General features: G+C 41.3%; 1 protein-coding gene and 1 long non-coding RNA gene across 4 annotated transcripts in view; both read left to right on the top strand.

Annotated features, from left to right (window-relative positions):
- Positions 1-1,875: 1,875 nt before the first annotated feature.
- On the top strand, positions 1,876-8,382 carry LOC129048474 (uncharacterized). The gene is made up of 4 exons (XR_008510852.2): positions 1,876-2,210; positions 3,810-3,861; positions 5,648-5,900; positions 8,064-8,382. It is a non-coding gene; the product is annotated as an uncharacterized LOC129048474 (long non-coding RNA).
- A 6,805-nt stretch (positions 8,383-15,187) lies between these two features.
- FBXW4 (F-box and WD repeat domain containing 4) overlaps positions 15,188-25,317 on the top strand; it is an 85,651-nt gene continuing 75,521 nt past the window's right edge. Inside the window, exon 1 of one of the 3 annotated variants that reach the window (XM_002821084.3) lies at positions 15,188-15,975. In XM_002821084.3, coding sequence (XP_002821130.2) covers positions 15,254-15,975 — 722 coding nt within the window. In that variant the 5' untranslated portion in view covers positions 15,188-15,253. The remainder of the gene's footprint in view (positions 15,976-25,317) is intronic. The other 2 variants (XM_063727712.1, XM_054523399.2) reach the window with 2 other exon arrangements.

The following is a 25,317-nucleotide window of genomic DNA, read 5'->3' as shown; positions in this document are numbered from 1 at the left end:
CATCAGTAACTGCAGTTCCCGAATTCCTGCTTGTTTATAGAAAGCAGTGGCGGAGGATAGACACTTTGAAACCACCTGTGAAAGAATTAAAGACCAAGGGGGGCAAACCCCCATCACAAACAGAATCTCACTGATCAAGTGTGAAAGAAAAGGAAGAAAGAAAAAGCCAAGTAGATCTTTGCAGGCAACCACTAGATGGACATAGAATTCAAAAACATTCTTTAGCGAGATCAAGGATGGCAGGCTTTGAAGCCTGGAGAGCTGGCGAGTCTCAGAACGGCCTGGCCGTGGCAAGCCCCGCACCGAAGCGCCCGCAGTCTTGCACTTGCTGGAGTAAAGCATTTAAATTGGAACAATGTCAAATTTCACAGCTATCTTATGTCTAGTGACCTTACGGGACCCCAAGGGGAAGACAGATAAAAAATGATTGTTCTCGACAAGTTCCTGAAAGCGAAGAAGTCAAATAGGCAACCTCTCGAAATGAAATTGCCCACAAACTGTTGCATGCAGGGTGGCCAGCAAACAGGGCTTATTTATTTATTCATCTATTTATTCGTTTTACCAAGGACTCACAGCGTGTCCCTTTCTTCATAGAACACACACAAAGATAAAGTCCCATCATCATAGTATACTAATTTAGAAAGAAGGTTATTGTGGGCAAAGAGGAGGTAACAAGTATTCTGAATTATTCGATCGATTTGAAACAGGTTTTACTGTTGTTTCAAGAAAGCGAGACATAACTAGTGTCTGACACACAAAAAAACTATACATTACGTGAAAGAACAGTTTATGAGGACAAAGACGAGATCTCAAACTTCTGCTGTGTTTTTTAGACAAGAATTTCAATGACACTTCACATCCCCTAACTATGCCTAAGTGAGTCATCTTAGCTTAATGGCTTTTTTCTTTTTAAAAGAAATAAACATTACAGAGGTAGCTAAAATTCCCTTTTACTACTACCCTAAATCTCATTTGCCTGCTTCCTTTTCAGAGGCAGCCACTACCATGAGTTTGAGGTGCATAATTCTGTTCTATTTTTTGTACTTCTACACATATATATACACATATACATATCCTTAAAGAATTACAATATTGTTTTGTGTTAAATATTTTTGTATATATTGCTCTGAATCTATTTTGCTTATGTCGCTCAACTTGATGTTTTTGCCACCTATCCACATATATGTTTTGTTCCTCTTTTGGACTTAATGTTTTAAAGGAAGAAACCAAGGAGGAAGAGGTTTATTCACACAAGAACAGCTATCTGTACCTATATGTTTCTGCCTGTCTCTGATTGGAGACTAAAGTCAGGAGGACTTCTTGGAAGAAGCAAGGAACTGAATTTGGTTTTTGAAAGAGACTGAAAAAATGCTGAGTGCGAATGTTGTGGGGGCATGTCAGATACTCCTTACAATAATTCCATAGACTAGGAATTGTGAGGTTTGTTGTATGATCTTTCTTTCATTATTTAATTATAGATTCTATGGCTTTTTTGATATTTAGGTTAGACAAATGTTTTGACTGTGGAAGATACATTTAAAAAGGGATGCTAAATAAATCAAGATTTACTAAAACTGAACAACAGAAATCCTGTAAAACACTATCATTTAAGCCCAACAGGTGGACACACAAACCAATTACAAATCAAAGAGGCTTTGATCCATGGAGTCTTTGGTGTATGCCAAATAAAATACATGCAAAATGTATTTGTAGTGTGAGATAAAGATATAAAGGTCACTTCGTAAGTGCTGCTTATGTTAGTAGTTTTAATTTTACCTTGTCAGTGCCTCTGTGTACAAAACTTAAGAAAGCAAGACTTTGATTTGTTCAGGTTTCCTTAAGGAGGGACACAGAATCCTTGAAGCATGATTTGAAAAAGATGGATAAGATATTCTACCCAAAATTCAACATCACCTTTAATCTTGCCCTCTCCTCCTCTAATCCCTAGGTAATGTTTTGTGCTTCTTTTGCAGAAAAGCAATTTTGTTAATCACTTTAGCACCAATTCTTGCATCCCTGGCAATACTCAGAACTGCTTCCATCCAAGTCTTTGATGTGGGAAAGAAACACACACACACTCTTTCGCATGTAATCTGAAAACAATTCACCTCTTGCCAATGAATGCACAGCACTCCACTTTAATAGAGAGCAAGTTCTGTGGAGGTTTCTAATCCTTTCTGCCAAAGAAGAGAAGAGAGAGAATCACTCAGGTAGCCCAACCTCATTCAGGAGTTAAAATCACTTGGAATGTTTTGTGGTGTGTTTGGGGGTTTTTAGAAATATCACTTGCTGAAGATTACTGCTCTCAGGGGAAATCAAAACAACTCAAGATCAAAAAATAAATAAATAAAAAATAAAAATAAAAAAAAGATTTCCCAACTCAAACAGGATATTCTTCTCAACTTAGATAACTCGATCTAAGTGTATTACAAAAAACCTACTTTAATCCCTCAAAGCAATGGTGTTATAGATAAGCGGTAACTGAGGTGGCTTAAATTCCAGAAATGTACAAAAGATTTGGTTAGAAACAAAGCTAAAAAAGAAAAAAGCTCAATCAGCATTGCTGTGACTTAAAGAGGTAAATTTAGGGCAGTAAAAATGCAAAGAATGACCTTTATTAAAGAAATAGTCATAAAAGTCCAGAATTATCGCAATGCTCTCATTGGCTTTTTATAGTGTCTGTATGTGTATGTATGTGTTTTGGGTGTGTATGTGTTTGCGTGTGTGTCAGGGTTCTATGAAATTGAAATTTTTTTTTTACTGATATGTACATATGATAGGATTCATTTGAAAATTTATTTATACATTTTACTGTGATGTTACAACATGCTGAAGCTTTATTCCATAATTTTTTGTTCTTTTTATAATTTTTGGTTGAGTTATAGTATTTTCTTCCTGTTTAGTCCATTTCCTAACATATCATTGCTTACTTAAATGCAATGAATGAATTTTATTCTGTTTCCTTCTGTCAATAATTATCCTATTTTCACAATCTGGGTATTAATTTTGATCTAACTTCAGATATCCCAGTTAACACATTGCAAATCCCCACTCTCCCTTCTGCACTATAGCTCTCTATTGCAAAATAAGGGCAATTTCTTTCATTATGGACTCTTCCATTTACCCAAAACATGCTCTAAAAATGCCCTTTCACTTTTTAGAGAGTCCCCTTAGAGATGAAACGCTTTTCAATAGGTTATACATGCAAATAGTTAATAAACATTTAAAAGGTATAAAATAGTATACAATTGACAAGAAATTCTGTGTCCCATCCACCCAAATTCCCCTCCTTACAGGGAAACACTAGTACTAGGTTTTTGTGTATCTTTATGGAGATATTTGGTGTACATGAGTCAAAGCACACAAATACAGTTTTCCCCTCCACAAATGGCAATATATTATACACACTGTTCTGAATTTTGCTTTTTTTTTCACTTAATGTATATTAGAGATCCTTCTCTAGTGATACATACAATCTTTCTCATTTTTTTCACAGCTGCTTATTATTCTATTCTACGGATATTCCATGATTTATTTAAACAGTTTGGGAGACATTTGTTCCCAACACTTCTATTCTCTGTCAGTGTCTTGTTCCTACTCAGGTTGTTTCTATGACTCTATCTTGGATACTGTTGAATAAGTGATTTTATTTATAACATGGAAGACTACTGAAAAATAATTTAAATTTTATTTTCTAAATGTTTTAAAACTTCAAAAAATTACCAAAAGTGATGTGGGTTTATAGTTTTTAAAAACCAGCATTGTGAAAGCTGTATGATACCAAGACTTTTTTTTTTTCTTTGAAACAGGATCTCACTCTGTCACCCACGCTGGAGGGCAATGACACCATCTCTGCTCACTGTAAGTTCTGCCTCCCAGGCTCAGACGATCCTCCTACCTTAGCCTCCCAAGTAGCTGGGACTACAGGCTTGGGCCACCACACCCGGCTAATGTTTGAATTTTTTTTTTTTTTTTTGAGACAGAGTCTCGCTCTGTCACCTGGCTGGAGTGCAGTGGCCCGATCTCAGCTCACTGCAACCTCCACTTCCTGGGTTCAAGTGATTCTCCTGCCTCAGCCTCCTGAGTACCTGGGATTACAGGTGTCTGCCACCACGCCAGGCTAATTTTTGTAGTTTTAGTAGAGACTGTGTTTCACCATGTTGGTCAGGATGGTCTTGATCTCTTGACCTCGTGATCTGCCTGCCTTGGCCTCCCAAAATGCTCGGATTACAGGTGTGAGCTACCGTGCCCAGCCTAATTTTTGTATTTTTAGTAGAGACGGGGTTTTGCCATGTTGCCCAGGCTAGTCTTGAACTCCTGGGCTTAAGTGATCCACCCGCCTTGGCCTCTCAAAGGGCTGGGATTATAGATGTGAGCCACCATGTGCAGCCCAAGACTTTCAATTACTTCCTCTCAGTCCCCTCATAGATCCCACTTAGATTGGGTCATGACATAACTGCTTAAACACTTAAAATTCTGTTGTTCATTTATTTCTTATGTGGGCTAACATAAGACACACACAGCATCAAAATTTTCTTCTAATAGCTGATATTAACTTTAATTCTCTTATCCCTGCAAAATATCATTAAATATTATTACTTTACACATCTTTAATTAAACTCCAACATGCTATCTCATACGTGACTAAAGACTCAAATCAGAAAAATTGCAACATCTGGTTGACCTCAATTCTTTTACAGGAGTTAAGGAAGTTATTGGGTCTGACCATTGTGGTTCCTCTCCTATTGTATGGTCCAAGAGATGGAGATCTTTTTGTTTTTGAGATTTAGTCTCACTCCGTTGCCCAGGCTGGAGTACAGTGGTGTGATCTAGACTCACTGCAACCTCTGCCTCCCGGGTTTAAGCAATTCTTCTGTCTCAGCCTCCCAAGTAGCTGGGACTACAGGCGCCTGCCACCATGCCCAGCTAATTTTTGTTTTTTTATTTTTGAGATGGAGTCTTACTTTGTCGCCCAGGCTAGAGTGCAGTGGCATGATCTCAGCTCACTGCAGACTCCGCCTCCCGGGTTCAAGCGATTCTCCTGCCTCAGCCTCCTAAGTAGCTGGGATTACAGGCGCTCGCCACCGCACCCGGCTAATTTTTGTATTTTTTAGTAGAGACAGGGTTTCACCATCTTAGCCAGGCTGGTCTCAAACTCCTGACCTCATGATCCACCCGCCTCGGCCTCCTAAAGTGCTGGGATTACAGGCATAAGCCACCGCGCCCGGCCTAATTTTTGTATTTTTAGTAGAGATGGGGTTTCACCTTGTTGGTCAGGCTGGTCTCGAACCCCTGACCTCAGGTGATCCACCTGCCTTGGCCTCCCAAAGTGCTGGGATCACAGGTGTGAGTCACCGAGCCCGGCCAGAGATGGAGATCTTGAGAGATTATAAAGTTGCTGGATTGTGCCACATATGTACTGAGCTTGGTGCAGTGTAGGGAATGCATGAGCACCTGGTCAAAAATTCCTCTCCACTCATTAGTTGCTGCATAGCATTTACAGACCCACACCCTTGCCAAGAGATAATTTGAGCTCTTAACTCTGTCTTGCCAGGGCTGATATCGATGTAATTATTGTTTGATTCTACTATAAGACTGAATTCAGTTTCAGCTTTTTAATTTGTCCATTTCACTTCTTATTTATCAGCTTCTATTGCAGATGTGAAGTTTAGCATTTCTTTGCTCACTCTTTTACTGGGAAACTCTTCTAGCGGAAAGCCTGTCATCTGTTGTGAAGGAGAGCTGGTGTTGACTTGAAGCAACAGAGTTGGTGGTCCAGTGGCCATTGTCCTGTGTTAGGAGCAGGTGGTCTCGCTAAGCTCCATGTGTTTGGAAATTTCTCTGACCAGTGCTTGTTCTGCTAAAGGAAGAAGAGCTCAAGCTGCACTCCTTGTTTCCAGGTCAATCTACTGAACCTGGGAAAATCCCCAGGGGCTAGCTTGAACTTCTTCCTGCTTTTCTCTTCATGGTGGATTTTAAACATAGGGGATTTTCCTCATTCATCTATTTGTATTTCAAACAGCTGCTATAAGAAAGGGGAAAAGGCACATTTTATAGTATATATTTTTAGAAGCAGTGACATAGTTTCTCAAAGGATAACAGTTAAATTTTGGTCCAAAGACTATAATTGCTCTTTACTTGGTGTGTGTGTGTGTGTGTATTTTTTATATATATACATATGTGTGTGTGTATTATATGTTTTTGAATATGTGTGTATACATTTTTTACTAAAGTAAAAAACAAAAAAATTAAAATCTATTCTTATTCCATTCACATTAAAACTTGTGTTTATATTTAACAACTTAACACAATCCACCATCTGTTGAAGATACTGTAATTGAATGATACTCCAGAAAAGTTGTCCTGTGTGTTTTTCACATTTTTTTCCACATTTTTAACAGGACTTGAAACCTAGGACAATATAAATAAATGATATCCTGTGGTTTCATTCAGTGTAATAAATGTCTCAAATGAAAAAATTTACTTAAACTTTGGCATTGTTAAATAGTAGTAATAATAATAGAATCAGAAATAAGAATTTTGTATTTAACCTGGCACTTTCTTCCAGAAAAACTAAAGATGCTTAGAAGCAAATTTTTTTCTGGAACTTAATTCTCATTATTTTCTTGGAAAAGAAAGAACTCATAAGGTAATATTTGTACATATTCTATCTTAGTGGTGACTGATTATTTACTTATACTTTTAAAAAGAACCTAGAATCTGAAGGCAAGGTAAGAAATCCCCAGTGATCATGTAAATTTCACAAGGTTTTGTGGTTCCCTTCATCTTCAAGTTTTTATTTATCTTCCATTATCTGTTACCAAATGACTCAGTCTTCTGACTGGCAGAGACTGGAAAAATAACAAAATCTTTTTTTTTTTTTTTTTCTGAGAGAGTCTGTCTCCCAGGCTGGAGTGCAGTGGCACGATCTCAACTCACTGCAACCTCCACCTCCCAAGGGTCAAGCGATTCTCCTGCCTCAGCCTCCCGAGTAGCTGGAATTACAGGCGCCTATCACCATGCCCAGATAATTTTTATATTTTTAGTAGAGACGGGGTTTCACCATGTTGGCCAGGCTGGTCTCAAACTCCTGACCTCAAGTGATCTGCCTGCTTTGGCCTCCCAAAGTGCTTGGATTACAGGTGCGAGTCACCACGCCCGGCTTAGAAAAATCACAAAATCTGATGTCACATGGCAATGGCAATACAAGAATTTAATCTTAGATCTGAATGCTGATGGTATGCTCTATATTTTATTTAAAATCTCTTGGAATGTACACTGTTGACACAAAGAAGGCCATTGCATACTAATAACAGCATTACTAACTGGCAAAACCCCGGAGAGCTGTTTTTTTTTCCGCCAAAAAAATTACATTGTGTATCTCTATCCTGCCCACCTGCCCACCTCCTTACTTGCTCTACTGTTCATTATAGACATGTGGTCCTTAACTTTTGTAGACACAGCTATGCATTTACATACCATATATTTAAATGCATATACATATATAATTTATATAAAAATTAGTGATGGGAAATGTCTGTTTTTCTCACTTATAAAATTAGGACAGTGTCTTGGAATGATGTTATGTGACCCTTTGGAAAACATCTTACAGCTGTTGTCCAGGCTGGAGCATAGTGGTGGGATCATAGCTCATGTAACCTGCAACTCCTGAGCTCCAGCAATCCTCCAGCCTCAGCCTCCTGAGTAGCTGGGATTACAGGTGCCCACTACCACACCTGGCTAATTTTTGTATTTTTTGTAGAGATGGGGTTTCACCATGTTGGCCAGGGTCGTCTTGAACTCCTGACCTCAAGTGATCTGCCCGCCTCAGCCCCCCAACGTGCTGGGATTACAGGTGTGAGCCACCACGCCCATCCTAAGATGAAACTTTTAAAAACTTTATTTTTTAGAACAGTTTTAGATTTACAGAAAAATTGTGAAGATAGTAGAGAGTTTCCATACACCCCTATTATCACATTTTATAATATTATGATTGTTATTATTAACAAACTGATCCAATTTCCTTAGTTTTTACGTAATGTCCTTTTTCTTTTCTGTTCCAGGATCCCATCCAGGATAGATTACCTTTAGTCATCATGTCTCCTGTGGCTCTTCTTGGCTGTGACAGTTTCTCAGCTTTCCCAGTTTTAATGAACTTGCCATTTTCATCACATTGTATCAAGACCTACTATCAATATGACTTATGACTAGTGATGCTGACCTTGATCACCTGGCTGAGGTAGTTCTTGTCAGGCTTCTCCACTGTCGAGTTGCCCTCCCCATCCCCCCTTTCCATATTGTACTCTTTGAAAGAAAGTCACTATGTGCAGCCCTTCCTTAAAAATATTAAAATGAACTAGCTTAATTAAGTTCTTTCTTACATTTAGGTGTAAATACCTCTGAGGTTTTTTTCTTTAAAAAAAATGATTATCTATGTAATACATACTCACTGCACAAGACTTTAAAAATGCAAGAAAAGTATAAAGCAGCAGCAAATAGAACTACCCATAATTCCACCTCTCACAAGCAACCATTTCTAACTTTTTGTCATATTTCCTTCCAGTTTTTTTTCTTCTGCATAAAATAACTATTTTTATTTCTATTTATTTATTTTTTTGAGACAGAGTTTCGCTCTGTCACCAGGCTGGAGTGCAGTGGCACAATCTCGGCTTGCTACAACCTCCACCTCCCGGGTTCAAGGGATTCTCCTGCCTCAGCCTCCTGAGTAGCTGGGACTACAGGCGCGCACCACCATGCCCAGCTAATTTTTGTATTTTTAGTAGAGACGGGGTTTCACCATGTTGGCCAGGATGGTCTTGATCTCTTGACCTTGTGATCCACCCACATCGGCCTCCCAAAGTGCTGGGATTACAGGCATGAGCCACCGCGCCTGGCCGAAATAACTATTTTTAAATAGCACTTGCTTGAAATTATTTCATAGGTGGTAAAAATATTTTATCTTTGAATATGGCAAAGAAGATGGATTCATATAAAACCAGAGCAGATCTTGATGGTATTTCAAGATATAAACTACCAACCCAATAGAAAATTTCTGAAAATAACATTTTAGAGTCTTTTCCTCTATTTTTGAGAAGCTTGAATATTTACAAATACAGCATTCACTGTGAGACTTCTTGTTTCTTTTCCTTTCTAAGACTTTTAACTTGTTTATTTTACTATTACATGAAACACATTTTATTTTAATTTTTAAAGTTTTAGTATTTTTTGAGACAAGGTCTCATTCTGTTGCCGTTTGGAGTGCAGTGGCATGAACATGGTTCACTGCAGCCTCAACTTTTTGGGCTCAAGTAATCCTCTAGCTTCAGCTTCATGAGTGGCTGGGACTACAGGTATACACCACCACACCTAACTAATTTATTCTTATAGTTTTTAGAGACGGGGGTCTCGCTGTGTTGCCCAGGCTGGTCTTGAACTCCTGGGCTCAAGCAATCTTCCTGCCTTAGCCTCCCAAAGTGCTGGGATTACAGGGATGAGTCACCACACCCAGCCTTATTTAAATAAGGTTTGAGGAAACTTGGGTAGCTGGTTAAAACTCTGGCAATGATCTAGGTTTCAAATCACCAAATTTCTTTTTGCATGGTGTATAGACTCATGACAACTCTATTTTTTTAAAGACTTTATTTTGTAAAGGTGTACATGCTTCTTATTAAAAAGTTAAGTAATACAGAAAAGTACAAAGTAAAATCCCAAAATTCTATCACCTAAAAAATCATTATTAACATTATTCCACAAACCTTCCCTTTGCATATATACACAGAGAGATAAATTTACACAAAAGGCTCACACATACCGTACATAGTTACTAAATGAGGATGAAGCAAAATGAAGAAATGGAAGAAAATGAAGCTGAAACAAAATGAAGGAATTACCAAATTTTAGCTAAATGTTCTTTTGCAAGACACTTTAGTTCCTAACAATCCCTTTGAAGTTTTGAAAAAAGATTATGAAAAGCATTAAGAGTTTGAAAGTCTACATGATTAACTTTTTTTCTTTTTTTTTTTTTTTTTAGACAGGGTCTTGCTCTGTTGCCCATGCTGGAGTGCCTTGGTGTGATCATGGCTCACTGCAGCCTTGACCTCTCAGGCTCAACTGGTCCTCCCACTTCAGCCTCCGAAGTAGCTGGGACCACAGATGTGTGTCACCAAGCCCAGCTAATTTTTTAAAATTCTTTTGTAGAGACAGGATCTTCCAGTGTTGCCCAGGCTGGTCTTGAACTCCTGGAGGCTGGTCTTGAACTCCTGGGCTCAAAAACAATCCTCCTACCTCAGCCTTCCAAAGTGCCAGGATTACAGGTGTGAGCCACCGTGGCTGGCTGGAAAGCTCTTCTAATAGTGACTGGCATATAGTAAGTGCTTATAGTAAATGTAAGCCAATGCTATTATAGAGGAATAATGGTGAGCATCTGGGCCCACATATGATATTGAAATCTGTCACTCACAAAATAATCTCTTTCTCTCTCATTCATCTCAGAATAATTTTCCTGTTAAATCTACCAGCTCCTGAGGGGCCCTGAGGGTATAACCAACGGGTATGTGGGCACCAATGTAATGAATGTGTGAATAGGTGATTCTGTCATCTGTTTATAAGAATGGCCAGAACACAAAATTCTAGCCTTTTTACAATCCTAAACGTATACTATGTGCTACCAATAACAGCAACAATCACCATCATGCATGTCACTTACATGTACACACTAACATAAAGAACTTTATATCTCTGCTTTAAAATCCTCTTTAAAAGTAAACTATTAGCCTAGGTAACATGGTGAGACCTCATCAATGAAATAAAAAAATTAGCCAGGCACCTGTAGGCCCAGCTGCTCTGGGGCTGAAATGGGAGGATTGCTTGAGCCCAGGAGGTCAAGGCTGCAGTGAGCCAAGATCATGCTACTGCACTCCAGCCTAGGTGACAGAGTGAGACACTGTCTCAAAAAAAAAAAAAGGTAAATTAATGTTAGTGTTTCTAAATACCCACAAAATTATGAAATTTATATTGTGTCTTAAGTTTTTTTTGTTTGTTTGTTTTTGAGATGGAGTCTCGCTCTGTCACTCAGGCTGATGTGAAGTGGTGCAATCTCAGCTCACTGCAACCTCCGCCTCCTGGGTTTAAATGATTCTCCGGCCTCAGCCTCCTTAGTAGCTGGGACTACAGGTGCGCGGCACCACGCCTGGCTAATTTTGTACTTTTAGTAGAGACAGGGTTTCACCATGTTGGCCAGGTAGACCAGCCTGACCTCAGGTGATCTGCCCGCCTCGGCCTCCCAAAGTGCTGGGATTACAGGCGTGAGCCACCACACCCAGCCAATATTGTGTCCACTGTTTTCAGTTTATTAATCTATAAATTAATTTTTTTAAATAAAAAAGCTTTATGAAAACAAAGGTAGATTTCACCTCCCTACCTTATTTCATGATGATTCCTGAATCTGAACTTCAAGGGAGTTGATGACTTTTACTTAAAGATGTTCTGGGCCCGGCAGGGTAGCTCATGCCTGTAATCCCAGCACTTTCGGAGGCCAAGGTGGGCGGATGGTCTGAGATTGGTAGTTCAAGACCAGCCTGGCCAGCATGGTGAAACCTCGTCTGTACTAAAAATACAAAAATTAGCTGGTCGTGGTGGCAGGTGCCTGTAATCCCAGCTACACAGGAAGCTGAGGCAGGAGAATCACTTGAACCCAGGAGGCGGAGGTTTCAGTGAGCCGAGATCGTGCCATTGCACTACAGCCTGGGCAACAGAGTGAGACTCTGTCTCAAAAAAAAAGATGGTCAAGTCCACCAAAGTCTTTCTACCTTCCTCTTTTCTGAGTATTAATATATTTATTTTCTTTGATAGAAAAATGCTATTCAGGTCCTTCATAAAGACATGCATTTACTTTTATTACAAACTCATCTTTTCAGCCACATCTTTTCAGTTGCTTTTTTTTTTTTTGACAATCTATCCCCAAAAAAATTTTAAAAGTAAATTTTATGACACAATTTTTAAAAGTTTGGTTACATCCCAAATTGGATTTTTCTTTGTTGGGGGCAGGGAAAGGGAGAGTTGATGAAAAATTCTAGCTGCTTCTCTGAGCTAAGGCTAAAGGTTTTCTTCTTTGTTGTTCTCTTTATCACATGTTTGGTAATTTAGGGACATACATCACCACCAAATAACAGATTATATGCCAATTTTCCATTTTGGCTTTGCTTTTTTTCCTGCATACTGAGTATGTTGACTTTTTTGGAAATCTCATTACATTACAAATTCTAGGCTAAGAGTTTACCTGATCTCTAGTTTGAACGTGAAAGAGGATGATTTGATGTTGTTGTTTTTTTTTTCTCTCACCCAGGCTGGAGTGCAGTAGCACGACCTCGGTTCACTGCAACCTCCGCCTCCCGGGTTCAAGCAATTCTCCTTCCTCAGCCTTCCCAGTAGCTGGGACTACAGGCGCCTGTCGCCACGCCCGGCTAATTTTTTTGTATTTTTTAGTAGAGACGGGTTTTCACAGTGTTGTCCAGGCTGGTTTTGAACTCCTGAGCTCAGGCAATCTGCCTGCCTGGGCCTCCCAAAGTGCTAGGATTACAGGCGTGAGCCACCGCGCCCGGCCGCTTTGATGTTTTCAAATGATGCTTTAATTTCTCCATTAATGAGGGCCGGGGGCGGTGGCTCACACCTGTAATCCCAGCACTTTGGGAGGCTGAGGCGGGCGGATCACGAGGTCAGTAGATTGAGACCATCCTGGCTAACATGGTGAAACCCCGTCTCTACTAAAAATACAAAAAATTAGCTGGGCGTGGTGGTGGGTGCCTGTAGTCCCAGCTACTCGGGAGGCTGAGGCAGGAGAATGGCGTGAACCCGGAAAGCGGAGCTTGCAGTGAGTCGAGATCACGCCACTGCACTCCAGCCTGGGCAACAGAGTAAGACTTCGTCTCAAAAAAAAAAAAAAAAAAAAAAAGGCCGGGCAAGGTGGCTCACGCCTGTAATCCCAGCACTTTGGGAGGCCGAGACAGGCGGATCACGAGGTCAGGTCAGGCGATCGAGGCCATCCTGGCTAACACTGTGAAACCCCGTCTCTACTAAAAATACAAAAAAATTAGCCGGGCATAGTGGCGGGCGCCTGTAGTCCCAGCTACTCGGGAGGCTGAGGCAGGAGAATGGCGTGAACCCGGGGGGGTGGAGCTTGCAGTGAGCCGAGATCGCGCCACAGCACTCCAGCCTGGGCGACAGAGCCAGACTATGTCTCAAAAAAAAACCTCTCCATTAATGAAAATAAAGTACATTACACTTGTGTGATTATGGATTTTGATCCTGATTTATGTTGGGTTAAAGAAGTTTTAGTGCCTCCACTAAAAATGAGATAGAATATAGATGAACTACTCAGCTTTACTATGTATCCTGAATGAGTTAAGTACTCAAACAGTAAGAAATTACAAACATCTCTAACACAAATCTAAACACAAAATGCAGGAACCATATTCCTGCTATATCATTTGTCTTCCTTCTTGAGTAGCTCATAGTGCACAAATGTAGCAAAATCAATAAATGTTGAACTCATGACACCACCTAAATGTGAAGTATTCCTGCCTCAATAGTCTTCTAACAGTATGATACCTGTGAATAAGTAAATTTCTTTATAATGGTCTCTAAAAGATGGCTTAAATTCTTTGGCCGCATTGAAATGTATAAAATATTGCTTTCAATAAACCACTGCCTTGAGTTTGGAAATCGTTTTCTACACAAAGTCTTTGTTGCATTTGGAGGGGAGGGATGGCATTTTTTTGTAACAGGATTTGACCTGTAACTATTATTAAGAATTTTCTTAGAGGAGTTCAAAGCATTTTACAGGGATCATCTCATTTATCCCTCGAAAGTAAGGCAGAGGCATTATCTCCACTACAGATTGAGAACACTAAAAGGCCAAGATAGGTGAGGCTTTTTGTTGTTGTTTTGCTAAGATCAAAAAGTAATTCTAGGGCAAAGCCAGATTCCGGTCTGACCTTGTTACATGATGCTTCTTGCAGTACCATAATACAATGTAGTTTCTTCCCTAGGTTTCTCTTTGGCTATGCTAGGTGTTGAATAATTTTCGGAGTCAATTTTTATTCTTCTCTGCTCCCTGAAAATGAGTGTTAAGATGTAGATAAGTACAAAAGAAGACTCCCCAATCCTTCCTATCTGGATTGGGAGTACAGGATAAACAGACAGAAATTGGCATCTTCCTCCCCTCCTCCAAGTTTTACTGCCTAGCCCAATGCTAATAGAAAAATAACCCGAGCCACAAATGCAAGTCCCATGCATAATTTTAAATTTTCTAGTAGTTACATTAAAATATATTGTATTTAGCCCAATACAGCGTATCCAAAATATTAACACTTCAACACGTAATCAATATAAAATTATTAATAAGATATTTTGCATTCTTTTTTTGGTATGGCTTCAAAATCTGGTGTGCATTTCTCACTTATAGCTCATTTCAATTTGTATTAGCCACATTTCAAATGCTCAGCAGCCACATGTGACGAGGGAGGACACTGATGGACAGCACAGGTCTAGACCTCAGTAGCTCTCCCTTCAGATTAATGCCATGTGAATCGAATGGGTGCTATGAAGAATGGATGCTGAGTCCTTGGAGAATCAACTTGCACTTGGGTGGTGACTGATAAGCCCTAGCTGTGCCATTTCCTGATACATGACTGTTTTTGAAGTTAATGGACTCAGGATCTAGAAGACTGCAAATCCCCAAATATGTCTAACACCCAAGCTCACGCCAGGACCGTGCTTCCCGGCCTGTGTGAGAACCTAAGCTATGGAACCTGTCAACTTCTAGGGCTGCAGATTCGTTGGGCCCTCACATGTGGCCCGTGGAAAGGAGGCATCACTCGAGGAAGAGGAGGGCTTCTAGAGGGGCAAGGCCACCCAACTAGGGGCTTCTTGAGGGCAGGTGCTCCAACTGGCCGCTTCCTGAGGGCAGCGTGTCCTCTTGTGGCCTCAGGCAGGGCCCTGAAACCGGCCTCACGTGTTTGCAGCGCGAACTCCTGTGCTTCCACCAAGCGCTCTCGGGGATGCGGGGGTGGTGTCAGCGCCCCGGCCCCAGCCCGCACCCCGAAGTGGCTCCAAGGCCGCAGGTGTGAGGGGCGTGCCCAGGGCTCGGCCCGCGCCGCCCCATGTGACCCGGTCCGACATGGTGTCGCCTCCTCCCGGGGCGGCGGCGGTGGCGGCTCGGGCTGGGCTCCGCGTCGGGCCGGCCCCGCGGCCGCTCATGGGCAGCCAGGGCCGCTCGGGGCCCCCCGGGAACGGCGGGCCCGGCGAGGGCGAGGGCGGAGAGGCGAGGAAGCTGCAGGAAGGGAGGGTGGCGAGGGGGAAGCGAAGGAAAGGGAAGGGGAAGGGAAAAGCGAGAGCGGGGCAAGGCGGAAGAGGAAGCGGGGCGGAAGGGAAGCCCGGGCCGCAGACGGCGAAGGAGGCAGCGGGGCCGGGGGCTGACGCGGGAGCGAGGGCATGCCCAAGGGAGGAAGCAGAGGGAGGCGGAAGCGCGGAGGAAGGGGCAAGAGGCATCGTCAAGGGAGTTGAGGGGAGCGCAGGGGCCGGGAAAGAAGCACAAGGAAGAGAGTATGGGAAGAAGGAGGAATGGAGGGTCAGGGCTAGGCGGCGGGAGGGCGCCAGGCCGGGAAGAGCACAGGGACGAAGGGGTCAGGCTTGGGCCGACATCGCGGGGACAGGGGTGGCCATGGCGGCGGCGGCCGGGGAGGAGGAGAAGGAGGAGGCGGCTCGGGAGTCGGCTGCCCGCCTGGCCGCGGGGCCTGCGCTCTGGCGTCTGCCGGAGGAGCTGCTGCTGCTCATCTGCTCCTACCTGGACATGCGGGCCCTCGGCCGCCTGGCCCAGGTGTGCCGCTGGCTGCGGCGCTTCACCAGCTGCGATCTGCTCTGGCGCCGGATAGCCCGGGCCTCGCTCAACTCCGGCTTCACGCGGCTCGGCACCGACCTGTAAGCGTCCGCTCGCCCGCCCGCTCCCCGCCCCGGGCCGGCCCCGCGTCCCGGGAAAGGGCGGGGCGCTGCGGCCTGGTCGGCCCAGGGTCGTGTCGCACCCCGAGTTTCTAGGCCTACACCTGGCCTCCGCCTACACCCTTTCCCGAGCACTCTCGGGGACCCCTTTGCCCCTCCTCCCCAAGGCCTCCATCTGAGGCAGCCTCCCGAGAGCATCCCTCAGTAGGCACCCTCCCCGGTGGGCCGCTCCTCACAATTAGCCATCTTAGGCACTCCCTGCGGCTTTCGATTGTGTGTTTTTGCAGAGGTTTAGCTGTCCCGGTTCCTTAGCCCCAGAGGAGCCAGTCTGGTCTATGTGGTTCCTTCGTGCTTTGGACGATTCCTTGAGTCCAGGTTTAGGACTCAGGTTCCTTAAGTGGTCTATCATAAATTTTTGTGGACTTTAATCTTTCATCCTCCCTACCCTTTTCTAAAGGTTGTTAAGCTTCAGGGCTCGGACCTTAAGGGAAGGCCCTCGGTCCCAGTGTTCAGCCATAGTTTGTGACTTCATATAGGCAGAGCGACACGAAAAAGGGGGCCTGCTTGAGGCAGGAGGCTGGAGTCTGTCCAGGATGTGTACAAGACATGGTATTGCAATTTGGCCTTTTTTTGGTAGGGTCTGAGACCTGTGAATGAAAAACTTTTCTGAACCACTTAAGCTGTTAAATAGGAAGGAAAAAACATGTAGGGAATTGGGGGAGTAAGAGCTTTCAGATTGCCCCCTATTCCACCCATTTTTTAAAAAGTAGTTCTTTCTAGTACATTATGACGACATTAAAGAACGTTTTTAAAAACATAAAAAGCCATAATACCATCACCTCTAGACAATTATTTTCATTTAAAAACCTTTTCAGTTGCACATATAATTGCTATCTTACTGATCCTAACAGAATAGGTACATAGTAAATGTTTGTGGGCTGTCCCATAATGAGATTAAAGAACCTCCCTCTACTATTAAACTTACATGTTGTGTTCAGCTTTTTGTTATTATAGATAATAATGAAATAACACATTTTTGAGTAACAGCTTTACTGAAATATAAGTCACATGTCATTACCATACATATTTTTTAAAAATTATTTCCTTAGGATAAAGTCTCAAGGTGGCATTATAGCAAAGGTTATGGTTTGCAGAGGTGCTGTACCAAGTTATAGTGGGACCAGCACAGAGTGAACAAATTTTATGTGAGAATTTAGAAAATCTTTGCTACTTTACTGGTCATTTAAGGTACCAAAGTTGTGTTATTTTGCATCTCTTTTACCACTGGCTGGGATAAATATATTCTCGTGTGTTTGTTTCACCTGCGAGACTGTCTGTTCCCACTCTTTGCCCATTTATTACTGGGGTCTTCATGTTTTTCCCATAAATTTGGAATCTTTGTGGGTCTTAGATGTTAGAATCTAGTCAGTCATCTTTGATCCAGATATTTTACCCAGTCAATTCATTTTACTTTACTGTTTTACACTTTATTAGGCTCTGCCAGTCTTTTGTGATTTTTTTTCTCTTTCTCCCCAAAGCTGAGAAATTTATAATTCCTCCACAGACCTGATAAATCTGTTTCCCACTGGTTTTCTTACAAATTTGATTTTTTTTTTTGAGACGGAGTTTCTCTCTTGTTGCCCAGGCTGGAGTGCAGCGGTGTGATCTCGGCTCACTGCAGCCGCCTCCCGGGTTCAAGCGATTCTCCTGCCTCAGCCTCTTGCGTAGCTGGGATTACAGGCTTGCACCACCACACCCAGCTAATTTTGTATTTTTGGTAGAGATAGGGTTTCTCCATCTTGGTCAGGTTGGTCTCGAATTGCCGACCTCAGGTTATCTGCCCACCTCCACCTCCCAAAGTGCTGGGATTACAGGCATGAGCCATGGCACCCGGCCTAATTTGATTTTTTAATAGTTAACACTTTCATCAATATCACTTTTGGTGCAAGAGGTGAATTCAACTTACTATTGTTGTCTACAACTTTGTTAAGTAATTCTCATTTCCTTTGTTTTGGAAAGCTTATTTTGCCATATAAGTTTATATATATATTATATATAATATACACATGTATATACACATACACATATATGTGTGTATATTGGATCTATATCTGAACTCTTCATTGTGTGTCACTGATACAGTTTTCCATTTCCATACTATTTTAAATATTGTTACTTTTTGATAGAGTCTAGTAATCTGTCAGGGTAAGATTATCCTGTTGGATTTATGTGTGTGTGTCACTTCTACACTTCTGTTCAACTCCCCATCAAAAAAAAATTCTGTACTTTTTCAAGGACTTTTGTGGTTTTCATGATAAAGTTCTTACATATCTGTTGTTGCACTTACTCCTATGTATTTCTGAAAATGTTATGCATTTCGTTTTTATTGCAAATATACTCTCTTCAGTATGTTTTCTGGCTGGATATTACTGAATGTAGAAGATTACTCTTATAAATTTTGAATTTGATGGTTTTTTATTCTAGGATGATTTTGTTCATGATAATTGTTCCTTGGGACTTCTTGGGCATGCAGTCTTGTCACCTGCAGAAATAGTTTTTTATTCTCTTCCTTTCTTATGAGAATAAATCTTTCAAAGGATATTATCAGTTGACCTATAAGAGAAGTCTAAAGTGACTGGAACCCACGCTAGCTAAGGCAAAGTTTGGCTTTCTCTCTCTTTATATAGAGATTGAGTGAATGAATGAAAGAATTGGTGTTTATTTTCAAATGCTCTAAAAGAGAGATATTGGGAATGAATCTACATTCTGTAGCAGTAATAACAACAAAAAAAAGGAAAGTGAATTTATGGTGTAAAATGCTTTGAGATTGTCAAATGATATGGCTTTATTATTTATTAGACGTGTGTTTTGGTTTCTCGCCCGTGTCCTAGGGTAAGGTGTCCTGGCCTTCTAGGGATGTTATTTTACCATAACACTTGATAAAGAGCAGGGTCACTGCTCGGGTTTTCTGGATTGAGGGAAGAAGTTATGCGTGTTACAGCAGGTGGAGAGAATGTTTACCAGTGTGGTCCATTTCTGGAAAGCTGCAGAGACTTAATAAGCCACTGAGAGAGGTGGTTGTCATCCCTGGAGGGAGAAGGCATGCACCCCAGTCCACTTAGGGAGTCAGCGAACCCGGGCCCAAAGTACAGCAAGAGTATGGCTGCTTGGATAGTGGCAGGGCTGTTGTTCATTGCTTTGGGCTAATTAACTGCAGACTAGATAAGTGAGATGAGTTTTTATCAGCATTACACAAAACTTGATTTGATCAGAAGCCACATAACCTCACTGGCCCTAGGTTTTATTACCTATAAAGAATGGGAATAACCTTGCCTGGCAAAATGAGGCTTAAATGTAGAATGCTGGCTAGTACAGCATTAAGCACATAGTAAGCACACAATAAATTGTAAAACAGAACTTTTTAATTGTTTGGGTTCTCCTCTAGTTAGTCTGTATATAGCAAGAGTGGGGATGGTTTGACTTGGAGGTGCTGACTAAAGACAAAGGGAAGAACACGCACACACACGCACTCTGCTTCGTTTCTCTCACCTGTCCTGAATGTTTTTGGAAACATGACAGCAGAACCTGTGGACTTCTGGCCTGCACTCCGGGACGAAGAGCCTCTTGATTCTCAGAAACACAAACTGCTAAGGTTTACTGACCTTCCGGCCCAGGGCAAGTCCCATTCAGTTTGGCTGTTCCTAACTGATCATAGCTTTGTTGAGTAAGATGAACTGCTTTGGTTCCTTGTGATTTGCTAATGGTCTTATACTTGTGCTTGAAGGCATTCTGGCCACTTTAAAACCACAGACAAATAATTTGCTTCCCTTTAGGCCTCTTGCCCGAACAGTGAACACTAATAGATATCCTAAGCTTTATTTTCTTTTCTTTTTTTTAAAGGGACACAAAGATAGTTGGAGTCAGTCATCTGATTTAAAATCAGTTTTGTTTGGAGATTTTATGAAGCCTGTTGGAATAGAAATATCCTGAATATAACAATAAGAATCAAAGAAATGTTTCATATAGCAGTCTTTCAAATTTTCCCTAAAGAGTAAGAGGACAAACTAACCTAGTTCCGTTTACAAGAACAAGACAGTGGAATTCAGCTGTCACTTGATAAAGTAGACTGAATGCAAGAAGTAGACATTATGACAGGGGAAGAACAGGAGCGCTATCTGCAAATTCTGATACTGAAAATTAACAAATACAAATAATGGAAGGAAAAAGTACGTCTGTGCATGTAAAGCTATTTTTAAAAGATTCTATTGCCAGTTTTATGTTAAAGAAAGCTTACTTGATCCTCTTCCTCCCGAATTAAGTGCCACATATTCTCAAACAGGAATTTTATTTTAAATAGCCTTTGAGCAGTACCTGGGTGCTGTCTTGCATTTGCCTATGATAGATTTGCCTGGAATTAACAATAGGTGTTTAGGGAGTGAGGCTCCTGAGGTGTTTGGTCCTGGCATGTACATTCATTCCTGTGGAGGGGTCCTGTAGCCTTGGAGCTCTTTGAGGCTGGGGGCCTGGGGTATCTATTTCAGTGATGATTAACGTCCAGAGTGGTGAGATAGACACAGATAAGCAGAGTGTGTTTATTTGTTTTAAAATGATTGTGCCTAAGAGCATTTTCTTGGCCCAGAAAGCATATAGTTTCCTAACTAGTTTCTTAACTCTGAATGGAGATGGTATTGCTAACTGGTTACATTTAAGGCCTAAACTGTGATCTTCAGAAAACAATTAACAACTCAAAGTAGCTTAGGCTTTCTCCAGTTTTCTGCCTTACCCAGGGAGGAGAGCCACTTATTTGTTCTCTAATTCATGGAATGATTTCGAATATGGATGTATTTATTGTCTTCAGCATTTGGAAAGGCCTTATTTTTAATGGTTTCTATGAGTTAATAAAATAGAGTTTAGTTTACAGGTTCAAAATAAAACAGTACACCTGTGGAAGCAGGACATGGTCTAGTGCAATCACTACCTCCAAATGCGAACTGGAAGAATGGAAGAAGCCTTCTCTAAGACCATGAGAATACAGAAGCTGTTTATATCCTTTCCAGTCTTGTAAAACTTGAATGGTAGGGGCTGAATTTTCTAGCTTTCAAGGCAGAAACATGGAGAAACCCAATGTCTTCACAGTCTGTGAGATGAGCAATCTGTAGTATGAGTTCATACTGGAATGAGAGCTCTGAAAATATTTCGGTACTCCATACTTTCATTTTTTTTTTTTTTGCACCTGGAACCTTCATCTAAGGTAAAGATTGTGCTTGAGCTGCTGAAATCCCCAACTGACAGTGAGGTCACTGAAGAAGTATACAGGTTTTTTTAAAAATTATTTTTGAATGTGTGACTTAGAAAAGAATTACTTGTGTGTGACAACTTAACCTTAGCTCTGGGTTGACCCTGGCACTGGATTAGTTTCTGGTCCTGACTTGTAACCATGGAACTGGGAGAAATTTAGGCAGATTTCTTCTTGAGACCAGGCTCCAAAAATATTTGAAAATTAAGATGAGATCAACTGTTTGAAAAAAAGAGGAGAAAATTGGGTTTTGAATTTTCAGTGAAAATTGGCAGGCTCCCTTCTTTGATCTGCAGAAACTGACTTTTGCTAAGCTTCAGAATTTACCTCAGGTGTGTCAACCATGAGTCAAGGTTGAGAATCCAAAGATTTGGTTTACTCTGGAGGAAAGTCCTTCCTATTCAGTAGTCTTGCTCAGATGGAACTCCAGTTGTAATCAATTGAATCAAGATGGTTATGGTAATTAAGAATATGTTTATGTACCCTGAATCATGTAAATACTTGAGCTTTCTCTAAAAATGAGTATGAGACTATCTGGAGAAATAATTTACTTCCTGTTAGAGGTTTGGCTGCCTTGTCTCAATTTTGAGTCAGTTCTTCATTTTATCCAAACTGTCCACATTGCCCTCCCTGGAAGTCTGGGCCACCCAATGGGCCCCTGTGCATGCCGCCCCTCTTTAGCCCACAATTAATTGCCAGCACATTCTTTCTTCTTCCTCTTCTTTTTTGGTATTTGACATGAGCTCAAATTGCTGAGAAAGGTTACAACTGTGAAATGAAGACAGGGCTTGGAGACACCTTAAAAAATACATGCAAAGGCCACTAAATGACAAGAGCAGACTGCCAGGCTTTTTCAAAACATCACCACGTCTGTTGACTTTCCATTCCTTGTCCACAGCACAAAATTGGAGGTCAAAGAATCATAGGAGTTAGAGATGGAAAAGACATTTGGGGTCAGCCAGTTCATCCCTCCGCCTTCTCCTGCCCCTGATTCCAAATCATTCCTTACATTATATTTTCTCCCCCAGCTCTTGTACAGTTTTCACGGTCTTCACTCAACCCTGGCTGTCACCTTTGGGGAATGATGCTGGAGGTTCTCTCCAGTTTCTCCTCGGCAAAGAGAGATATTGCCTGTGCCCCCAGTTGACATTCATGAACTTCTTTGTTGGTGGTCTCAGCTGAGAGGCTGAAGGATAACTGGATGCCTCTCTGTTGCCTGATGATGGGGCATTTTTAGACCGAATTGAAGAGCATTTCGTGTATGATGATATTGGGCAAGGGATATTGGGCAAGGGCTGGGGTGTAGGGTAGCCATTGATGAATTTGTTCCTAGACTTTTGTTGTTCAAGTCTCTTGACCTGGAGGGGGATTCGTATTTGTATGAAGTGTGTGGTATTGGGACAGGTGGGCAGAGATAGGAAATTACAGTGAATAGGAGTTTGATAGGAACCCTAACTTGGAGATTGGTAGATTAAACAAATAAGAAATACTGGTCTTGTGAGGTGGTAGAGGATTGTTTTAATAGTTACATGTTAGGGGAGAAATAGAGTGGTGGTTACTGTACAGAAGCTTCAGTTTGGAGTCATATTGAGGAGAACAGATGGGCCGGAAGCAAGTATTTTGGATTAGGGTACGCTGTTGATTTTGTGGTCTCCCCTTGCTTTAAGAAAGTAGAGAAAGAGAAGTCTTATGCTCACTGGCTGTGTGGGTTGGAAGGGGGAACGGTCATTTTTAGAGGCAGCTTTGGAGGGATACCCCCAGCTCTCCCGTCTTTTTCCAGCAGCTGTTGGGAGCAGTCCGAAGGGGGTATTATATTTCTTCTGGTAACTCTGCCAAGAATGAGAGGAAATCCACAATCCGTGGGTTTTGTAGGGGGGATGAGGATGGGGTGGCAGGTGATGGGACAGGGAAATTAAATTGTTTTATAGTAAATATGTTGAGATACTTTTCCTGGAAAGCTATTTCACTGAAAGGAATGATATTTCCCCTGCTCACTAACCCTGTAATGAGTTCATTCTCCTTAAAGAAAAGGAAATAGTCTTTGAGTACTTCTTTTTCTTTTTCCCCTGTAGTTCCAGCTTTGACCTCCCATGTTTCTTTGAGTTTTCCTTTAGAAAGTCTACATCAAAAAGTTGAATCAAGGTTCAGATATGAATGGTATGTGTGTTTGTCCCCTCCAGAAGTGAGTTGCTAAGGGAGAACTTCATCCCTTATCTTGGATGCAGTTTGACTTTATCATAATGGCCTAGAAGCTGGAGATGTAAAAACTTTCTGGGTGACGTCTGGTTCATATTCTCCTCATCCCTTCATTCAGGCTGGAAGGTCACCAGGGATTTTGAAGTCTGGTCACTTGGGTTGAGAACCTGTTTTGATGATTAATATAGAACACAGTTTCATGATTAAAAACAATTAAAAAAAACCCTGGGAAGCAGAGCAGTGTAATTATTTCTCACATTTCAGATGAGGAGTCTAGGGAAAAGTCATTTTGAAGGTATGAGAACAAAGTCTACCTCTTAGTCTGCTAGTGCCTAATTCATGACTCACTTAGAGGAAGGCCTGTTCACCGCTCCCTGCCCCCCAAAAATCGGCATCTTTCTTGCAATTGTTCATTTTTAGAAAGTACTAGATCAGCCTTTCCAAAAGTTGTATTGTGGGTTTCTTGAAAAACTAATTCTGTAATCAAATGAGTGGGGAAAATGCTGTGCGCCACATTCCCTCTCTTGGGGATCACAATGTCCATTAGGGATTAAAGGCACTGACAAGTCCTGTGATAGAGGGACCTGTTTACTTTTGTTTCAGCCAGCATCGTGCAAAATGTTTTGACCATAAAATTCTTTTTTTCACTGCTAAATATCTCTTTAACATCTTGCAGAACACATATACTGGTCAAGTGCCGTGCAAATACAGAACCTAACCAATGCCAGGAGGAAAAGGATGTGAACATAGCCAAGTTCTGAATCTTAAGCTCATGCACATAAAGGACCCAGGGTTATGCTTAGTGCTTCTGAAACTGTTTAGACATTTTTGACATGTGGGTGCCATGTTAAGATACTTTATCTGCTCAGATTTCTTCCCTTGAGCCTCTCTAGAATAAGAATTTGGAGGCTTTGGTTGAATTCTTGAAGATGTGGTATGTTACACATTTTAAGGAAGGGCCTTTGGAGCTACAGGTGTTGTTCAAAGTGTGACTTGCCAAAGGGAGAACCATGTTTTTGGAAACTCTTGCTTGAGCAGTTCCTAAGCAATGTCTATCAAAATACCTATTATGCTAGGACCATGGTTCTCACTTTTTATGTTAAAGACATAGTTTTGTATAATGTTAGAATTTTTGGTAGTACATTAAGGAATTAAAGGTAAATGTCATTTTTTTTTAAAAAAAAAAAACAAGTTTCAGAAAATTGAAGAACCTGTTCATGATTATTTACACTATTTACTTGTTCACCCTCTGGTGTGTTACTGTTTGAACAGTATTGTTTTCTCTTATATCCTTTGAGGTAAAGTTCATATATGTTCCTCTGAACATGCAATCTTTATTTTATTTTCAGCAAATTGTATCATGGGCAATATTTTGGCTTAGTGTCTGATAGAAATCCCTGTAAAAGTGTGGATTGTTAGTTGAACAAAAATAAATTCTATATATTGTTTAAAATCTGATGGTGCACTTATTCAGGGTTACTGCCATACCACTTGTCTGCACAGTGATGGTTGAGAGCCACTTTTAGAAGCACAAAGTGGTTTAAGACTTGATCCTGTGGAATTTATGACTAAATTAGACAAAAAAGATGATGTATAGCTGTGAAAAGCTAGCAATGCTTAGGTGTATGGTAGGTTCCATCTAACAGTTCAGATGGCATGTTTGGAAGAGTCACAGAAGTAGAGGCTTTATCTAGATTTTAAAGAGTGGATGAATTTGACTACTCCCCAGAAGTAGCAGTCAGGGGCAAAGGTAGGCTGAGGCTGGCAATATAGGTGAAAGTGTGGGTATATGAATGAACGTGGAAGAGATTGGCTTGGTGGGATTCCAGTTG

Source organism: Pongo abelii, chromosome 8 (genome assembly GCF_028885655.2).
Source record: "Pongo abelii isolate AG06213 chromosome 8, NHGRI_mPonAbe1-v2.0_pri, whole genome shotgun sequence".
In the NCBI taxonomy this organism is placed as follows: Eukaryota; Metazoa; Chordata; class Mammalia; order Primates; family Hominidae; genus Pongo; species Pongo abelii.
Note: the sequence above shows the minus strand (reverse complement) of the source record. Positions and strands in the feature narration are given on the sequence as shown.